General features: G+C 40.6%; 1 protein-coding gene across 1 annotated transcript in view; it reads left to right on the top strand.

The window, feature by feature from the left end:
- The window catches only part of LOC134351034 (BCL2/adenovirus E1B 19 kDa protein-interacting protein 3-like), a 37,972-nt gene extending 21,744 nt beyond the window's left edge, over positions 1-16,228 (top strand). Inside the window, exons 5-6 of the mRNA XM_063057021.1 lie at positions 8,021-8,170; positions 10,430-16,228. Coding sequence (XP_062913091.1) covers positions 8,021-8,170; positions 10,430-10,478 — 199 coding nt within the window. The 3' untranslated portion in view covers positions 10,479-16,228. The remainder of the gene's footprint in view (positions 1-8,020; positions 8,171-10,429) is intronic.
- Positions 16,229-19,999: the final 3,771 nt, after the last annotated feature.

Genomic DNA, 19,999 nt, shown 5'->3' with positions numbered 1-19,999 from the left:
ATGTGACAGCAGCTCAATGCATAAAAGTATGCAGACGTAGTCAAACAGTTCAGTTGTTCAGACCAAGATTCAGAATGAGGAAGGAATATGATCTAAATGTCTCTGACCGTGGAGTGATTGTTGGTGCCAAACAGGGTGATTTGAGTACTCAGAAGCTGCTGATCTCCTGGGGTTTTCACGGACAACGATCTCTAGAATTCACAGACAATGGTGCAAAAAACATCCAGTTCTGTGGGCAAAAATGCCTTATCAAAGAGAAAGGGCAGAGGAGAATGGCCAGACTGGTTCGAGTTGACAGGAAGGTGACAGTAACTCAAATAACCACATGTTACAACAGTGGTGTGCAGAAGAGCGTCTCTGAATGTACAATATGTCGAACCTTGAGCTGGATGGGCTACAGCAGCACAAGATCACAAAATGCACCCAGTGCCACTTTATTAGGTACAGGAGGAATCTAATAAAGTGGCCACTGAGTGTAAATTTCTAGTAGCGCTGCATTCACAGTGTTGCATTCAGTTCTGAGTCCATTAGAACAGGGGTCCCCAACCTTTTTTGCACCGTGGACCGGTTTAATATTGACAATATTCTTGCGGACTGGCCGACGGTGGGGTAGGGGGAGGCAGTGGGTGTTAATCCCGACCGGAATATAGGTAATAAGTCGACTATAAGTCATTTATAAGTGGCTAATACACTCAATATCGTTTCTAAAAGGGTTTATCTAACAAATTTAATATTAAACACACAGCGCATATTTTCCTCGCATGAATATAGTGATAAGTCAATTATAAGACACTTATAAGTCAATAGCGTCATAACATTTTAAGTAACGTTTGGATATTAAACGCACAGCGTGTATTTTCCTCAACTGAACATAAAAAATCATTGCAACACACCAATATCGCTGAATCAGTGGGAGGCCTGGGCTTGTTTCCCTGCAACGAGATGGTCCCATCGAGGGGTGATGGGAGACAGCGATACTCGAAGGAGGTTCCTTATGTCCAGTCTATTCCGCAATTTAGTTTTCATTGCATTCATTGCAGAAAACCCTGCTTCGCAGAGATATGAGGTTGGAAATGGAAGCAACATTTTCAGTGCTTTCGTGGCTATCTCAGGATATTCAGCCTTGACTTTGATCCAGAATGCCGGCAGAGATGTTATGTCAAACATACTTTTCAGTCCGCCGTCATTTGCAAGCTCGAGGAGTTAATCTTTTTCCTGCGCTGACATGGATGATTCACCGGGGACATTCACAAATGGGTCACGGACCCATTACTTTGTACGTCTTGGGTCATTTGCAGTTGGGAAGTAATGCTCGAATTCTGTCGACAGCGAAGATAGGTGATCGCGCACCAGCTGTGAGAAAGACGGTGCACCCTCAGTCTCTCCCAGAATCCCAGCTAATATTGGGAACATGTCAAATATGCCCCTGTCCACTCGCCGTCCCCACAGTTCCAGTTTGGCTTTGAAAGCAGACACTTTATCTGCCAACTTGAAGACAGTTGTCATTCTCCCCTGAAGTGACAAATTGAGTTCATTGAGCAGGTTGAAGATGTCACACGGATAAGCGAGTTTTGCTATCCACTCCTCGTCACTGAAGTGTGCTGCCAGTGGTGACTTTTTTTTCCTGAAGGAAATCTCTGTAGCTGCTCTCTTAACTCAAAAATCCTGGCCAGGGCTCTCCCCCTTGATAGCCACCTGACTTCAGTGTGTAAGAGAAGCATTTATGCTCTGCATCTATTTCCTCACAAAGCTGCTCAAACAGACGTTTCTTAGCCTTAGTACTACAGCTAGCCACTAAGTACGACGCTCTCAGAGCAGCAGCATTTGTGGAGGTGGTGACTCTCAGCACTTGCTTCTGTCCCGCTTGCTCACGTTTTTTCTGCTCAAAAAACTCAACGGGTTTGTCTTTAAGTGCAGGGTGCTTGGACTCAAGGTTCCAAAGCAGTTTTGAGGGCTTCATTGCCTCATTAGATAGCTTGTCTCCACATATCACACACAGGGGGCTTGGAGCATGCAAGTCACCAGTCGCAATAAAGCCATATTTTATGTACGACCCATCATATTTTCTATTGAAGGAAGCTTTTTTTTTGTAGTCTCGGCCTCAGCTGTCTCTGCGTTATCATCATCGTTAGGCCTTTTATGTCCCCTACCATCTCTTCTAAAGAAACTCTCAAGTGACATTCGTTTTTTTTACCCATCATACCGCCAAATCATGTTGTTTCCTCGCGGCCCGGTAGCACATGCTTTGCGGCCCAGTACTTGGGGACCACTGCGTTAGAAGAATGATGCGTTATAGGAAGAATGTTGAGGCTTTAGAGAAGTTGCAGAAGAGTTTTATCAGGATGCCGTCTGGATTAGAGGCCTTGTGCTATAAAGAAATATAGAAGAAAAGTGGTGGAGGGTAAGAGGAAACCAACCAATTAGATTGAGAAGCATAGATGCAGTAGACAGCCAGTATCTTTCTTTCAGGTTTGAGATGCCTAATGCTAGAGAGTATGTATTTAAGGTGAGAGGGCGCAAGTTCAAGGGAAATGTGTGGAACAAGTGTTTTTTTTTTACAGTGTTGAGTGCCTGGAATGCACTGTGTCGGGTGGTGGTGGCAGAGGCAAATATAGTGGAAGTGTTCAAGACTCTTAGGCACATGAAAGCTGTGGAAAGTAATATGGATATTGTGTACACAGAAAGGATCAGTTTAGTTGGAAACTTGATCACTAATTTAATTAGTGTGCATGACATTATGGGTCAAAGTGCTTATTCCCGTGTTGTACTGGTTGATGTTCTATTAGATGTACTGTCAATTGTGGCCATTTTGTCTATGGATACTATTTTTTTTCCCCTCAGCTAGGGAACTCTTATTTTTTTTTCACTTTCTCAGATTGGAAGGAATTGATGCTCTGTTGCCAGGACCTGACTCTATTCTTCAAAACAAGTACATGGTCGGAATTCTTACTGATGTGCTTTTTCATCCCCTTTTGTACTGAATTAGCACAAAAATAAATCGCAGCACCTCTACTAAACCCAATCTAAAAGCAGCTAATTCAGTAGAAATCCTGGCATATAATGTTTAAATGTTACTTAGTGACAAAATATGAACAAGTCTTTGATGTATATTCTAGATTGTGTTATTGTGTAACTAAACTTCGGGAGAAAACCCCTCAGGGATCCGATTGTGTAGCTGGAGAATGTGAACGGAATCATTCAAATCCTGAGACTCCGTATTTCCCATTTTAGTAGCACCATTATTGAAATGCACTGAACAGAATCCAACTGCATCCACTATGGCTTTAATCCTTCTGAATATTTTGTGCATTTCTGGTATTTTGAGAAGAACAGCACATTGAAGAAGTTGCATAAGAACGTAAGAGCAGAATTAGGCCTATTCAGCCCATCACGTCTGCTCCACCAATCAGTTATAGAAACATAGAAAATCTACAGCATAATGCAGGCCCTTCGGCCCACAAAGCTGTGCCGAACATGTCTTTTCCTGACAAATTACCTAGGGTTACCCATAGCCCTCTTTTTCTGAGCTCCATATACCTGTCCAGGAGACTCTTAAAAGACCCTATCATATCCGACTCCACCATCGTCACCAGCAGCCCATTCCACGCACTCAACACTCTCTGCATAAAACTTGCCCCTGATATCTCCTCTGTACCTACTTCCAAGCACCTTAAAACTGTGCCCTCACATGCTAGCCATTTCAGCTCTGGGGAAAAAGCCTCTGACTATCCACGGGATCAATGCCTCTGATTATCCATATGATCAATGCCTCTCATCATCTTAATACATCTCTATCAGGTCACCTCTCATCCTCCGTCGCTTCAAGGAAAAAAGATCGAGTTCACTCAACTTATTCTCATAAGGCATGCCCCCCAATCCAGGCAACATTCTTGTAAATCTCCTCTGCACCCTTCCTATGGTTCCTTCCTATAGTGAGGCCACCTGAACTGAGCACAGTGGGGTCTGACCAGGGTCCTATATAACTGCAACATTACCTCTCGGCTCCTAAACTCAATCCCACAATGATGAAGGCCAATGCACCGTATGCTTTCTTAACCACAGAGTCAACTTGTGCAGTAGCCTTGAGTATCCTATAGATTTGGACCCCAAGATCCCACTGATCCTCCACATGGCTAAGAGTCTTACCATTAATACTATATTCTGTCGTCATATTTGACCTACCAAAATGAACCACCTCACACTTATCTGAGTTGAACTCCATCTGCTACTTCTCAGCCCATTTTTGCATCATATCAATGTCCCACTTTAACCTCTGACACCCCTCCACACTATCTACAACACCTCCAATATTTGTGTCATCAGCAAATTTACTAATCCATCCCTCTGCTTCCTCATCCAGGTCACTTATAAAAGTCACGAAGAGTAGGGGTCCCAGAGCAGATCTCTGAGGCACACCGCTGGTGACTGACCTCCATGCAGAATATGACCCGTCTACAAACCACTCTTTGCCTTCTGTGGGCAAGCCAGTTATGGATCCACAAAGCAATTTCTCCTTGGATCCCATGCCTCCTTACTTTCTCAATAAGCCTTGCATGGGGTACCTTGTCAAATGCCTTGCTGAAATCCATGTACACTAAATCTACTGCTCTACCATCATCAATGTATTTAGTCACATGCTCAGAAAACTCAATCAGGCTCACAACGCCTGACCTGCCTTTCACAAAGCCATGCTGACTATTCCTAATCATATTATGCCTCTCCAAATGTTCATAAATCCTTCCTCTCAGGATCTTCTCCATCGAATTACCAACCACTGAAGTAAGACTCACTGGTCTATAATTTCCTGGGCTATCTCTACTCCCTTTCTTGAATAAGGGAACAACATTCGCAACCTTCCAATCCTCCGGAACCTTTCTCGTCCCCATTGATGATGCAAATATCATTGCCAGAGGCTCAGCAATCTCCTCCCTCGCCTCCTAGTGTAGCCTGGGGTACATCTTGTCCAGTCCCTGTGACTTATCCAGCTTGATGCTTTCCAAAAGCTCCAGCACATCCTCTTTCTTAATATCTACATGCTCAAGCTTTTCAGCCCATTGTAAGTCATCCCTACAATTGCCAAGATCCTTTTCCGTAGTGAATACTGAAGCAAAGTATTCATTAAGTACCTCTGCTATCTCCTCCGGTTCCATACACACTTTTCCACTATCATGCTTGATTGGTCTTGTTTTCTCACGTCTTATCCTCTTGCTCTTCACATACTTGTAGAATGCCTTGGGGTTTTCCTTAATCCTGTCCACCAAGGCCATCGCATAGCCCCTTCTGGCTCTCCTACTTTCTTTCTTGAGCTCCTTCCTGCTAGCCTTATAATCTTCTAGATCTCTATCATTACCTAGAGTTTTGAACCTTTCATAAGCTCTTCTTTTCTTCTTGACTGGTTTTACAACAGCCTTTGTACACCACGGTTCCTGTACCCCACCATCCTTTCCTTGTCTCATTGGAACGTACCTATGCAGAACTCCACACAAATATCCCTGAATATTTGCCACATTTTTTCCATACATTTCCCTGAGAACTTCTGTTTCCAATTTATGCTTCCAAGTTCCTGCCTGATAGCCTCATATCTCCCCTTACTCCAATTAAACGCTTTCCTAACTTGTCTGTTCCTATCCCTCTCCAATGCTATGGTAGATAGAGTTGTGATCACCATCTCCAAAATGCTCTCCTACTGAGAGATCTAACCCCTGACCAGGTTCATTTCCCAATACCAGATCAAATACAGCCTCTCCTCTTGTAGGCTTATCTACATATTGTGTCATGAAACCTTCCTGAACACACCTAACAAACTCCACCCCATCTAAATCCCTTGCTCCAAGGACATGCCAATCGATATTTGGGAAATTAAAATCTCCCACCATGACACCTGGGAGGCAAACTACCATCCCTGTTTCTTTCCTGCGTCCACAGAATCGCCTGTCTGACCCCCTAACTATAGAGTCCCCTATCACTGCTGCCATCCTCTCCCTTTCCCTACCTTTCTGAGCCACAATTGACTTTGATTCTGATTTACTTTGTCTCTCAACTCATAAATGGTTTATGAAGTGGATTTCAATGTGGATATTATCAACCTTTCCAGAATCTGTCTCTCTATCTGCTCCTTGATGTCTCTGTTACTATTAAGTGGTCTATAAAAAACACCCATTAGAGTTATTGACTCCTTTCTCTTCCTAATTTTCACCCACAGCGACTCCGTAGACAATCCCTTCATGTCTTCCTCCTTTTCTACAGCCGTGATACTATCTCCGATCAACAGTGCCACGCCCCCACCTCTTTTGCCTCCCTCCCTGTCCTTTCTGAAACATCTGAAGCCTTGCACTCGAAGTAACCATTCCTGCCCCTAAGCCATCCAAGTCTCTGTAATGGCCACAACACCATAGCTCCAAGTACTGATCCACGCCCTAAGCTCATCCACTTTGTTCATAATACTCCTTGCATTAAAATAGACACATCTCAAACCATCGGCCTGAGTGTGTTCCTTCTCAATCACCTGTCTATCCTCCCTTTCGCACTGTCTCCAAGCTTTCTCTATTTGTGAGCCAACCGCCTGTTCCTCCGTCTCTTCAGTTTGGTTCCCACCCCCCAGCAATCCTAGTTTAAACTCTCTCCAATAGCCTTAGCAAACCTCTCCACCAGGATATTGGTCCCCCAGGGATTCAAATGCAACCCGTTCTTTTTGTACAGGTCATTCCTGCCCCAAAAGAGGTCCCAATGATCCAGAAATCTGAATCCCTGTCCCCCTGCTCCAATCCTTTGGCCATGCATTTTTCCTCCACATCACTCTATTCCTAGACTCACTGTCGCGTGGCACAGGCAGTAATCCCGAGATGACTACCTTTGTGGTCCTGCTTCTCAACTTCCTTTCTAACTTCCTGTAGTCTGCTTTCAGAACCTCCTCTCTTTTCCTGCCTGTGTCGTTGGTACCAATATGTACCACAACCTCTGGCTGTTCTCCTTCCCACTTCAGGATATCTTGGACATTATCAGAAACATCCCAGGCCCTGGCACCTGGGAGGCAAACTACCATCCCTGTTTCTTTCCTGCGTCCACAGAATCGCCTGTCTGACCCCCTAACTATAGAGTCCCCTATCACTGCTGCCATCCTCTCCCTTTCCCTACCTTTCTGAGCCACAATTGACTTTGATTCTGATTTACTTTGTCTCTCAACTCATAAATGGTTTATGAAGTGGATTTCAATGTGGATATTATCAAGCTCCCCACAATCAGCACATTTCTTCTTAATTGAAAACATTTGATAAATCCATTTTTGTTTTTTTTTTAAGTGAGAATGCTGTCAATTCACAGATGTGCTACTTATTAAATTCTAGCTCTATAAAATAGTAAAACACTAAGAAACTGCTGAAAATACACAGGATAGGTTCAGCTAATGATAAGAAGTTACAGGAGCAAAAATCAGCAGTGCCAGAAAGTGAATGTTGAATCAGAGATTGTTGCTGTTTATTTTGTTATGAAGTATCATTTGAATATTACACACTTACCTACAAAATGGAGAAAGCTCTCAATTTGGTGTGATTGAAAGTTTGTGAAGTTAAAGTGAAAAACTTAGAAAATGATCCTGAAATGTATTTTAAATCCAAATGTTATGCAACCGCTTGTAACTAGCTTCTTGGAGTTAAAAGAAAACAAGTATATGATGCATTTCAGTTAAAAGCAGAGAGAGAGAGAATAAACAAGACCCAGCAGTACAAAGCTTTGCACAAAAGATAGAAAATTAATTTGAATTTATGTACTTTTATAGTATTTGTTTCTCCTTTGTCATCCATAGTTTTGTTTGTTTATTGCTGTCTGCTTTTGCTGTAATTGCTGTTAATTTACAGAAAAAGAGTAGCTACCTGCTGAAGTTATTTTTCCTCAGATTTTATGAAGGTACATTTGACCATTATTGAATTTAAATGTGTCAGTCTGAGAGATCCATAGTTGTACATAATACAAAATGTCCTTGAATAAAACACAGTTCTCAATTTCCTTGCCCCCTCTCCTGCAGGGAATTTCATTTCAAACATCCTAAGCGTTCAGTCACGCTCAGTATGAGAAAAACTGCAGCAATGAAGAAAGGAGGAGTATTTTCTGCTGAATTTCTGAAGGTTCTCTTTCCCTCCCTGCTTCTGTCACATGTTCTGGCTCTTGGCCTTGGGTGAGTATTTAATAATGAACCTTCGTATTAATTTTTAAAAAGCCTTTATTTAAAAAAAAAACACAAAATGAACGTCTTATTCGAGAGTAACTGGATCATGGATGTTCAGGATGTTGTTATTTCTTGCTGAACATTTATTTATTTGGAGATACATTGCGGAACAGGCCCTTCCGGCCCTTTGAGCCACGCTGCCCAGCAACCCACTGATTTAACCCTAACCTAATCACTAGACAATTTACAAAGACCAATTAGCCTATTAGCCAGTCTAAGACCAGAAGAGACAGCTCAGAATAGAGGGGCATTCTTTTGGAAGGGAGATGAGGAGGAATTTCTTTAGCCAGAGTGTGGCAAATCTGTAGAATTCGTTGCCGCAGGTGGCTGTGGAGGCCAAGTCGTTCGATATATTTAGGGCAGAGGTTGATAGATTCTTGATTAGTCAGGGCATGAAGGGATACAGGAAGTAGGCAGGAGACTGGGGCTGAGAGGGAAAATGGATCACCCATGATGAAATGGTGGAGCAGACTTAATGGGCTAAATGACCTAATTCTGCTCCTATTTCTTTATGGTCTAACCGGTACATCTTTGGATTGTGGGAGGAAACCAGAGCACCCAGAGGAAATACCCGTTCCATGGGTAGGACGTCCAAGCTATTTTGTGGCATGCCTGTTTGCATAATTCATTTTAATAGTTCTGAATTGGCATAGCCAGTCTCCTAATTTTTCAAAATCGATACTTGCAAACTGTAAGGGAATTCAGATAAACTTGTATTTCCTATTTTCTTTGACTGTCTACTGGTTTCTGTCAAGCTAGTCTAAAAACACTATTTAAATCATTGTAGCTGGTTAATATGAGCAGTCTATAACTACTACATCATCAGAGAAGCTTCTGATGGGAATGGAAACCTGAAATGGGGGCATCTGCAGGGAGTCATAAGGACTCTTTCCAACTGGCGATGTCGAGGTAATTTACCACCAGAAGTAAAATTAATTCCACCTCTTGGATGGCTAACAACTTCAGAAATTCTGCTGTCATACCTTTTCTAAGTTGGGCACAACTGTAGTAATCAAAATAAACTCACTCTGGGCACTAGAATTTTCACTAGTGCAGTGGGTGTGGAAGTGGAGTAATAATGCTCTGACCTGGGAGTTCCCAGCACCAATGCGGGATAAAGCATAATTTAAAACAAATGTTCACATTTCCAACAACAAAATGGTCTAAAGTTAGAAAGTCAATTTTTAATGTATCTTTTGCTTTTAATGTTTTCCATCTCTTACCCTGCATCTCTGCATCATTTTATGAATTCATAGAATAAAGGGAAACTTATGATGCAGGAGTCCATTCAGCCTGTTATGTCTTTACTAGCTGAAAAAGAGCTATCTGGTCTAGTTCTACTTTGATCTATTTTGCAGCTCCATCTATTTTTTAAAAATATAATCAGGTTTCACCTTCAATCCTTCAAAATCTTATCGCCAGTTATTTTAACTTTATGCCTCCTGAACAGCAGAGGTATCAAAAGATCCCTCACTATGGCCCTCAGACTGTTTAATCTTCTCTGTCCCTGTTTCTTTACTCTGGCATAATATCTTTGTAATTGTTCTCCACAGTTTCTGTAATGTGGTGACCAGAGTTGTACAGAATGTTCAAATTGTGCTCTGGCCAATGTTGCACTTTTATTTGTGGGGAGTCGTGATTGGTTACAAGTGCATGTTTATCATATTTTCTCAGACCTTTGGGAAATTACCAAGATTTTACTGAGTCACCTTTTGTATTTTGTATGCATTTAAAACATCCATTGAAACATCTGTAAGTCTATCACTATGTTCATATTTGGATTTAATTGTTTGGAATTTATATTTCTTAAAACCGTTGTATACCAGGCGATCTTCAGGCTTCTGACTTCAGTTGGAGGGACATACAGTATTTCATTTTTGTGAAAGACATATTTAAGTGCAAGATTAATTGCCTGGAGGGATTTCAAATTTATTGTTAAAAATAAGTGTTGTCAAGGGCCCAAATCTCAAATTTACTGGCTACATGAATTAAAGGTAGAATGGCTTTGTTCATGTTGAGAGTGCACTGGCCTAAATCTTAATTCCAAGCTGAAATCAAATACGGAGAATAAAAATTGTACTTTCATTTATAATTTTAACATAATGTTCATTTTCAACAATGTAAATTTAAAAATGTCATTTGCATTGTGTGAGTGAGAATTTGATAGGGAGAGAAGTGGTTTTCCTAACCTGAGCCCTTCTGTTTTAGGATCTACATTGGGAAAAGACTGACAACCTCATCATCCAGCACCTTCTGAGAGCCAGATTCAGATTTAAACATGACCTGTGAAATTGTGTGGATGTTCCATCAGTACATTTGAATTGGAGGAAGAAAAATACCCATCACAAGCACAAGACATCCCATCTCATCACATATTCCCCTTTATTACTTTGTAGAGAATGCCTTCCTGAGCACTAACTGGACTCCTCTCTTGCACTTTGACTTGTTAAGCAAGTTGTGTTACCACCTTACAGCAACCCTAATATGCTTGTAATTAATTGTTTGCATCAGTGTGAAGTAGATTCACCAGCAAACACCTTTGAAGATCTGTTCAGTGCATCTTTTAGTGCAGGCATTTAGATTATAAAATAGCACAAGTTATGCACAGCACAAAAGGTGTCAGTAGGGTTGGGAGAAGAAAGGTTTGGTGCCCAGCAGCATTGAACCAACAAAGCAGTGGGCGATGAAGTCTCACGTTTAACATTTACCACCTCTTGAGCAAGCAGCTAAATACTTGAACTAACAAATCAACATATTGTTTTGCTGATGAAGTTATTCCAGTTAGATTTATGTTTTTGATTGTAATGATTGGCATTATATTTAACCTATTGTGTATTCTCTTAACTAACCATAAATCACTGCTTCTTTACATGCTTGATGCTAACGAGGAAGCAGCCATGCAATTTGGCCTTGACTCTACTGATCAAATCAGTGCTTTTTTGTCTTTGCTTTCTAATGCTTCACTGAAACATTTTCAGAATTCTAAAGATAATTGTGATTTTTGTTTAAGAATTAATTTTTACCTCTGAATGTTGATAACATCTCTCTATTTCAAGCACACTTTATTGACCTTGCTGAACTGCACCCTGTTCCCACCTGATGTTTCCTAACAGGTTTCATGGGGGAAAGAAGTGTGATCTGATTTCCTCCCTTTGCAGATCCTATTGCCAGCAAATATTGAGACCAGTTGTGATATCCCAGCTAAGATTTGGTAAGTCAGCCCAGACTGGTGATTATCCCTGAAACTGAAGGATCCAAACTCTGAACCCTCTGATGGGCAAAATTCAGAAATCTCTCCATTATTTGAGGATATGAACTACTGACAGCAATGTACACCTTGGACTACAAATGATAATTTCTGCTGGTTTGTCACATCCTGTTTGACTAAGCTGCAATGCTGTGGATATTTAAGCCTTTCCCCTAATAGTTTAATAGGAAGATTTTAGTTCTGGAAACTAATACATTAAAACTATGTCCTATAACCTTTCAGTTTTTTTCTGTCTTTTGTTTTGAGCGTAGGCACTTCAGTTTCAATCTTCTGTTTGGGTAATAGAGCAGGGTTTCCCAACCTTTTTTATGCCACGGACTCCAGGTTGGGAAACCCTAATTTAGAGTAAGGTTTTAGATTTTTAATACATGGGGTTTAACTCAGCTTATTCTGATGGGATGAGCAGGTCTATTTTCTCTTGGTTGTAAGAATTCTGCCCCAAGTAAGTTAAGGCAGTCTGAGTCTGGTTCCCAATGTGTTGGCATTGCCCTCAGTTCTTCATTGATTTCACAGTTCTCTTTAGAATTGCTATCTGGTGAGAAGTAGAAGAACCTCAGTGTGTTGGGGCTGCTTTGAGCAGTGTTAAAAAGCTTAATTCTGCTGCAGTGTAGTGGGCTGACTCTGAATGTTGTCGCAGGGATGTCTGATGTTTCATTCCACTGCATGACTACCCCTTGCATTGAAGAATATAAAAGCCCCTCCTACAAAATGGCTCTTTCAGCTAACTCATGATGTTAAGCAAAATTATTTGATCATATTGACCAGGGGGAGAAAATAAAGTTTGGAAAGTGATTTTTGTAAAGTTTCTTTTAAGAAAGACAAGTAAAATTTAAAATGAAGTGAATTTGTTTAAATTCTGAGATAATCTAGCTCCTGTTGTATGTGTAGTTCTAGTAAAATACAACCAAGGAAGATCCTTGTTTAAGAAAATACTGGTTTGAAATGAATGTTGCTTGATCTCCAGCGAAAAGATATCCTATCTGAATGCTGTCTGTAGAAGAAGCTCATTGCAGTTGGGAAATGTATTATTTTCCTTCCGTTTCCAGCTGTTGAGATCTAGATAATTTGTTTCAGTTTCATTTTGTTGAAGGAGATGGTGATATACCAGAGAATTACTGATTTTGCGCCAATATTACATGTTAATTTTTTAAGAAAGATGTTGGAATGCTGTTTTAATTAAAGCAGAAGCCCAGGATATATTGAAAGATATATTCAGAGATTGTAAGCTTGAAGGACATAATATCACAAAATGATTGAGAAATGCAGTTTCCCAAAGAAAGGGCCATCAACTTTGCATAGGACCCTCCAGAACATATATGTAGAATCAGCTGCCAGAGGAAATGGCTGAGGCTGGTACAATAAAAGTTTCTAAAATACATTTGGATGGGTACATGAATTGGAAAGGTTTAGAAGCTTCTGGGCCAAATGCTGACAAATAGGACTAAATTGGATGGGACATCAAAGTCAGCGTAGGCCATTTGGGTGGAAGGGCCTGTCTCTGTGCTGTATACCTTTTGTCTATGACCAAGGAAGGTTCCTGACTGAAGCAGTCTGCATTTTCTCCTGGTAATGTTGTACCGTGCAGTAAGAATATTTGTTTTGAGCACAATACCTTAAATTGCATATCTGGGTGCCAGATTGGCTCTGAGATGCTCAAGGATTGATTGAGTGCATGCAGTGAGATTGTGACCATCATATGGGGACACCACAGTAGTGTGGTGGTTAGCATGACGCTATTACAGCTTGGGACATTCGGAAATTCAGAGTTCAATTCTGGTACCGTCTGCAAGAAATTTGTACGTTCTCGCCATGAGTGCACACGGGTTCCCTCTGGGTGCTCCAGTTTCCTCCCACAATCCAAAGGTATACTGGTTAGTAGGTTAATTGGTTATTATAATTTGTCCTGTGATTAGGCTGGTGATAAATGGTTGGGTTGCTGGGTGGTGCAGCTCATTGGGCTGGGAAGGCTTGTTCTGTGCTAGATATCTAAATGAACTAAAATATTGTTTTCAATGTGTGGAGGTGTGGGGGTGAGGGAACTGTCCTCATCTTAAATTGCACTTTGAGATATTAGAAGGACCATAGCTTTACAAGATTGAATTAATTCCCCATAACTCCCAATCAACAAAGTAGAAAAGGTTATACTTTGATCTTTAGCATAAACATTTATCTGACAGGTATTTATATGGTAATAAAATAACCTAAATTGCACATTAGTGTGTTATGTCCGCAGCAGCCAAGATGTCAATCTGCAGCACATATTAATGAAAAAGAGTTACAATTTAAAATAAACATTTTCTTCATTAATTTTGAATTGGTGGGACAGGTTTTCAAAAATGAATCTGTTGAATTTAACTGAGCCAAAGCGAGTATCAACATACCTGGCAATTATCTAGGTAGCACTTTGTATTATGTATTCTGATTAATGTAAAACTAGTATCATAACCATTTTTGTGCCATTAAACATATAAATACAAGACTCTTTTTTTCATTTTTCTAAAGGTTCACAAAAGGAAGTCAGTCTGTGACCCCTTTTTCTATAAGCAGCTTGGTTATATAATACTTAACACAGTAAATGCTCCAGGCTACTGTAGGAATTGGAGACCAGTTGGAAAAAGTAGACTTATGGAGAGGAGGAAGAAAAATGCTTGAAGTATTGAAAGTTTTGGAGTGACATTGCAAGATAGTGGCTGTTATCTTTTACAGAGTGTTGTTTATGTGGCCTTAAGTGTCTGTTGAGTGCTGTGAGGGAAAACATACTTATAGTTTGAAGATTAATTTTAGTTGAGTCAGCAAAAAAATCTGATTTTAATCAGAATCAGGTTTAATATCATCTGCGTATGTCGTGAAATTTATTAACTTTACAGCAGAGTTACAATAAAATACGTGATAAGTAGAGAGAAAAAATGGAATTACAGTAAATATATATATCTAAGGTATCTATTAAATAATTAAAGTTAAAATAAGTAATGCAAAAAAGCAAATTTAAAAAGTAGTGAGGTAGTTTTCAAGGGCTTAATGTCTATTAAGAAATCGGATGGCAGGGGAAGAAGCTGTTCCTGAATCGCTGAATGTGTGCCTTCAGGCTCCTGTACCTCGTATCTGGTGGTAGCAGTAAGAACAGGGCGTATCCTGATGGTGGGGATCCTTAATGATGGACGCCGCCTTCCTGAGGCAATGCTCCTTGAAGATGTCTTGGATACTACAGAGGCCGGTACCAGTGATGGAGCTGACTAATCTTTTAATGCCCTGAAAAATCTGAGAGTTGAGTAACTTTATGGGTTGTGAGAGTTTTGTTTTGTACTGACTACTTTTTGACAATGCTGTCAGTCAAAGAGGTGGAAGCAGGTTGGAATGTCTAGGCTATTGGCAAACATCTAATTGAACAGCAAACAAAGTAATTTATTCCTAAATCTGTTCAATGAGTGGAAAAGCAGAGCCCATGGCAAAATCTGCAGCAACTTCAGGTAAAAGCAAGATCATTTCTCCAGGGGGAGAAAAAAGCACCGAGTTACCTACAAATAATTTCCATAAAATGGGACTGTTGCTAACTGCATAATGGAAAAGAGGCTGCCCAATTAGTTTCCACTAATCGGTATCAGATTCTAACCTGGGCATCTGTTAAAGCTTTCACACACAAAATGCTGAAGGAGCTCAGCAGGTCAGGCAGCATCTATGGAAAAAAAATTAAGCAGTTTGTAGTTTCCGGCCTGAGTCCAGCATTTTGTGTGTGTGTGTGGCTTTGGATTAATAGTATCTGCAGATTTTCTCGTGATTGTGAGTTAAAGGTTCAGTTTTTTGCTCCAGCCAAATTGCTGAGTGCAGTTAAACTTGTTCTAAAGTCTGAAAATCATTTTGCTTCTGCTTCCACAGGAAAGTATTTGTGAATGGAAAATCTCTGAGGCAGCCCACTGAGAAGTATTTTTAGACTGTATCTTCAACAACATAGCATTCTGTTAGTTTTGGCTTAGGTTATGCCTTAATGTTCTGGTGTTGATTCCAGTGCCTGAAAGCAGTGAGCTTCTAGCAGCCAGCTTATTCAGTATTTGTCCCAAGGTCAGGCTCTATCCTCTAAATTAAACAATGCAGTAACATCCTGTGTAGACAAAATGGTTGACGTATACTTTTATATGCAGTGTAACTGACCAACAGAGGTCACTGCTGAGTGTACTATCACAGCCTGACGTAAGCAACACTCAAGCAGAATTTATAAATATATCTTAAGCAGGCACTTCATAGCCCGCATTTTAAAACAAACATACTGTCTTAAAAATATAGGATGATTTAATGATTTTGGAATATATTATTCAACATGTATTTTTTACCTCCAAGGTATTTCCTGACCCCCCCCCCGATCATCTGCTGAAACTCTTATCCATCCCTATATTGTCCATGGATGTGACCATCCCAATGCATCCTCAATGGCTTCTCGCTTTCTGCCCACCACAAGCTTGAGGTCATGTTAAACTACTTTATCTTAACACATTCATTTCTGCTTTCTGATCACCCCTGAAACCACTGACATTTGTGGTTCCTTCTTAAACTTTTCAATTCAGAATCAGTTTAATATTACTGGTATATGTCGTGAAATTTGTTAACTTAGCGGCAGCAGTACAATGCAATAATATAGTGTCTATAAAACATATTCACTTCGTTGCATGTTTTCATGTTTTATTGTTTTACAATATTGAATCATAGTGGATTTGATTTAGCTTTTTTTGACATTGATCAACAGAAAAAGACTCTTTAATGTCAAAATGAAAACAGATCTCTACAAAGTGATCTAAATTAATTACAAATATAAAACAAAATAATTGATTGTGTAAGTATTCAACTCCTTTAATATGACACACCAAATAATCACTGGTGCAGCCAATTGGTGTTAGAAGTCACATAGTTAGTAAATGGAGATCTGTTTTTAGAGATCACTTATGTGCAGTCAAGGTGCTTCAGTTGATTATAGTAAAAATACACCTGTATCTGGAAGGTCCAACTGCTGGTGAGTCAGTATCCTGGCAAAAATTATACCATGAAGACAAAAGAACACTCCAAGCAACTCTGCGGAAAAGTTATTGAAAAGCACAAATAAGAAGATGAATACAGGAAAATTTCCAAGTCACTGAATATCCCTTGGAGTGCAGTTAAGTCAATCATCAAGAAATTGAAAGATTATGGCACAGCTGTAAGTCTGCCTCGAGCAGCCAGTCCTCAAAAACTGAGTGACCATGCAAGAAGGGGAGGTCATCAAGAGACCTATGACAAGTCTGGAGCAGTTACAAGCTTCAGTGACTGACATGGGAGAGACTGCGCATACCACAACTTTATGGGAGAGTGACAAAGAGAAACCACTTTTTTAAAAAAACTCACGTGAAATCTCAGCTAGAGTTTGCCAGAAGGCATATGGGAGACTCTCAAGTCAGCTGGAAGAAGGTTCTATGGTCCAATGAAACCAAAATGGGCTTTTGGCCATCAGAGTAAATGCTATGTTTGGCGTAAACCAAACATCACAAATCATCAAAAATACACCATCCCTACTATGAAGCATGGTGGTGGCTGCACCGTGCTCTGGGAATGCTTCACTGCAGCAGGCTCTGAAAGGCTCGTGGAAGTAGAGGGTAAAATGAATGCTGCAAAATAAGGGAAATCCTGGAGGAAAACCTGATGCTGTCTGCAAGAGAACTGCGATTTCTTTTCCAGTGAGACAGTGACACCAAGCAGAAAGCCAAAGCTATACAGGGGTGCCTTAAAAACAACTAAGTTAATGTCCTGGAGTGGCCAAGTCAAAGTCCAGACCTCAATCCAATTGAGAATTTGTGGCTGGGCTTGAAAAGGGCTGTCTTCTCATGATCCCCATGCAACCTGACAGAGCTTGAGCAGTCTTGTAAAGAAGAATGGGGAAAAATTGCAGTGTCCAGATGTGTAAAGCTGATAGAGACTGATCCACACAGACTCAAGGCTATAAGTGCTGCCAAAGGTGCATCTACTAAATACTGACTTGAAGAGGGTGAATACTTTTGCAATCAATTATTTTCTGTTTTATATTTGTAATTAATTTAGATCACTTCATAGAGATCTGTTTTCACTTTGACAAGAGTCTTTTTCTGTTGGATCAGTGTCAAAAAAGCCAAATTAAATCCACTGTGATTTAATGTTGTAAAAACAATAAAACATGAAAACTTCCAAGGGAGGTGAATACTTTTTATAGGCACCGTATAGTAAATAGTTAAATTAAAAATAGTAGTGCAAAAACAGAAATAATAAACAGGTAACGTTCACGGGTTCGATAATCCGATTAGAAATCGGATGGCAGAGGAGAAGAAGCAGATCCTGAATCACTAAGTGTGTGCCTGTAGGCTCCTATACCTCCTGATGGTAGTAATGAGAAGAGGGCATGCCCTGGGTGCTGGAGGTCCTTAATAATGGATGCTACCTTTCTGAGGCACCGCTCCTTGAAGGTGTCTTAGATACTATGGAGGCTAGTGTCCATCATTGGAGTGACTAATCTTACAACTTTCTGTAGCCTCTTTTGATCTTTATGTATTTCCATTTCTGTGTATTTTTCTGACCTTGCCCCTCTGAAGAACAGAGACCTGATTGAAGTATTTAAAATGAGAGTTGCAGGAGGAGATAGAAACATAGAATTGTGAACATAAAATTCAAATGATCTGAGAATTTTATTTTTATGGTGTTAGGGTCTGTAATGGATTGTGAGACGTCATAGTAGAGTTCATTCAGTTGTACTCTTCATAACAGTGTTTTATTAATATTTGAAAGAAAATAAAATTACAAGGCTATGGGAAGAGGGCAAGGAAGTATCATTAGTTTGACTGATCAGCAAGGGGTGAGGGTGTAGTTGACGGGCTGCACTGTAAGTTTCCATCGAACTCAATGTATAAGTTTGCTGATGACACCACAATTGTAGGCCGTATCTCGGGTAATGATAAGTTTGAGTACAGAGAGGAAATTAAGAACCTGGTGGCATGGTGCGAAGACAATAACCTATCCCTCAACATCAGCAAGATGAAGGAATTGATTGTTGACTTCAGAAGGAGGAATAGCAGACCGCACGACCCCATCTACATCAGTGGTGCACAGGTGGAACAGGTCAGAAGCTTAAGTTCCTCGGGGTCAATATCACAAATGACCTGACTTGGTCCAGCTAAGCAGGGTCCATTGTGAAGAAGGCCCACCAGCGCCTTTACTTCCTGAGAAAGCTAAAGAAATTTGGCCTGTCCCCTAAAACCCTCACTAATTTTTATAGATGCACCGTAGAAAGCATTCTCCTAGGGTGTATCACAACCTGGTATGGAAGTTGCCCTGTCCAAGACCGCAAGAAGCTGCAGAAGATAATGAACACAGCGCAGCACATCACACAAACCAATCTTCCGTCCTTGGACTCACTTTACACCGCACGCTGTCGGAGCAGTGCTGCCAGGATAATCAAGGATACGACCCACCCAGCCAACACACTCTTCATCCCTCTTCCCTCTGGGAGAAGCTCAGGAGCTTGAAGACTCATACAGCCAGATTTGGGAACAGCTTCCTTCCCACTGTGATAAGACTGCTGAACAGATCCTGACCTGGATCTGGGCCGTACCCTCCAAATATCCGGACCTGCCTCTCGGTTTTTTTGCACTACCTTACTTTCCCGTTTCTATTTTCTATTTATGATTTATAATTTAAATTTTTATTATATTTGCAATCGATTTGTACTCCAGGGAGCGCGAAGTGCAGAATCAAATATCGCTGCGATGATTGTACGCTCTAGTATCAATTGTTTGGTGACTATAAAGTAAAGTAAAGTAACCATGCATTTTTGTGTCTGTGATCTGTGGTTCCTCCAGATATCCATCCAGTTCTTTAACATTCAAGAATCAGATTGCTCGCAATGCTCCAATTTCCAAATTTAAGGGTGAAAAGCTTTATAAACATGAGAAAACTGTAGTTGCTTTAAATGCGAAACAAAGTGGTAATCTGTGCCTGGTACTCACATGTAATTCCATACTGAAGAACAGCACTTGACTTTAGACCCAACAAAACGTCCCAAGGTTCTGATTTAGCTGTCAGATTTTATCCTGAGACACTAGGAAATTATTGCAAAAAAGGTGTGGTCCAAAACTCCAATTTACTCTGCGTTACTTTCCTTCCTTTAAAAAGGGAAGCGAGGTGGAGCAGAATTATGGAACTTTGGGTTACAACATGCTAGTACAACAGTGCTACTTCACTGTTTCTCAGCCTGGGTTTTGATCCTGCCCTTGAGTTCTGCCTGTTTAGAGTTTGCATATTTTCCCTGTGACTGCGTGGGTTTCTTCTGGGTGCTTGGGATTCCTCTCCCATCTCAGAGATATGCTGTTAGGTTTATTGGTTGTGTGTTTTTCTTGGCATAACCACATGGTAAATGAAACAAAAAGAGAGAATTTGCTGGACACATGAGAGAATAGTATGCAGAGCCACAGAGAAATAAAACAATGGGAATTGACTGATGGGATTGCTTTACTGTTGGCAAGAAG

This window comes from Mobula hypostoma, chromosome 8 (genome assembly GCF_963921235.1).
Source record: "Mobula hypostoma chromosome 8, sMobHyp1.1, whole genome shotgun sequence".
Taxonomy (NCBI): domain Eukaryota; kingdom Metazoa; phylum Chordata; class Chondrichthyes; order Myliobatiformes; family Myliobatidae; genus Mobula; species Mobula hypostoma.
Note: the sequence above shows the minus strand (reverse complement) of the source record. Positions and strands in the feature narration are given on the sequence as shown.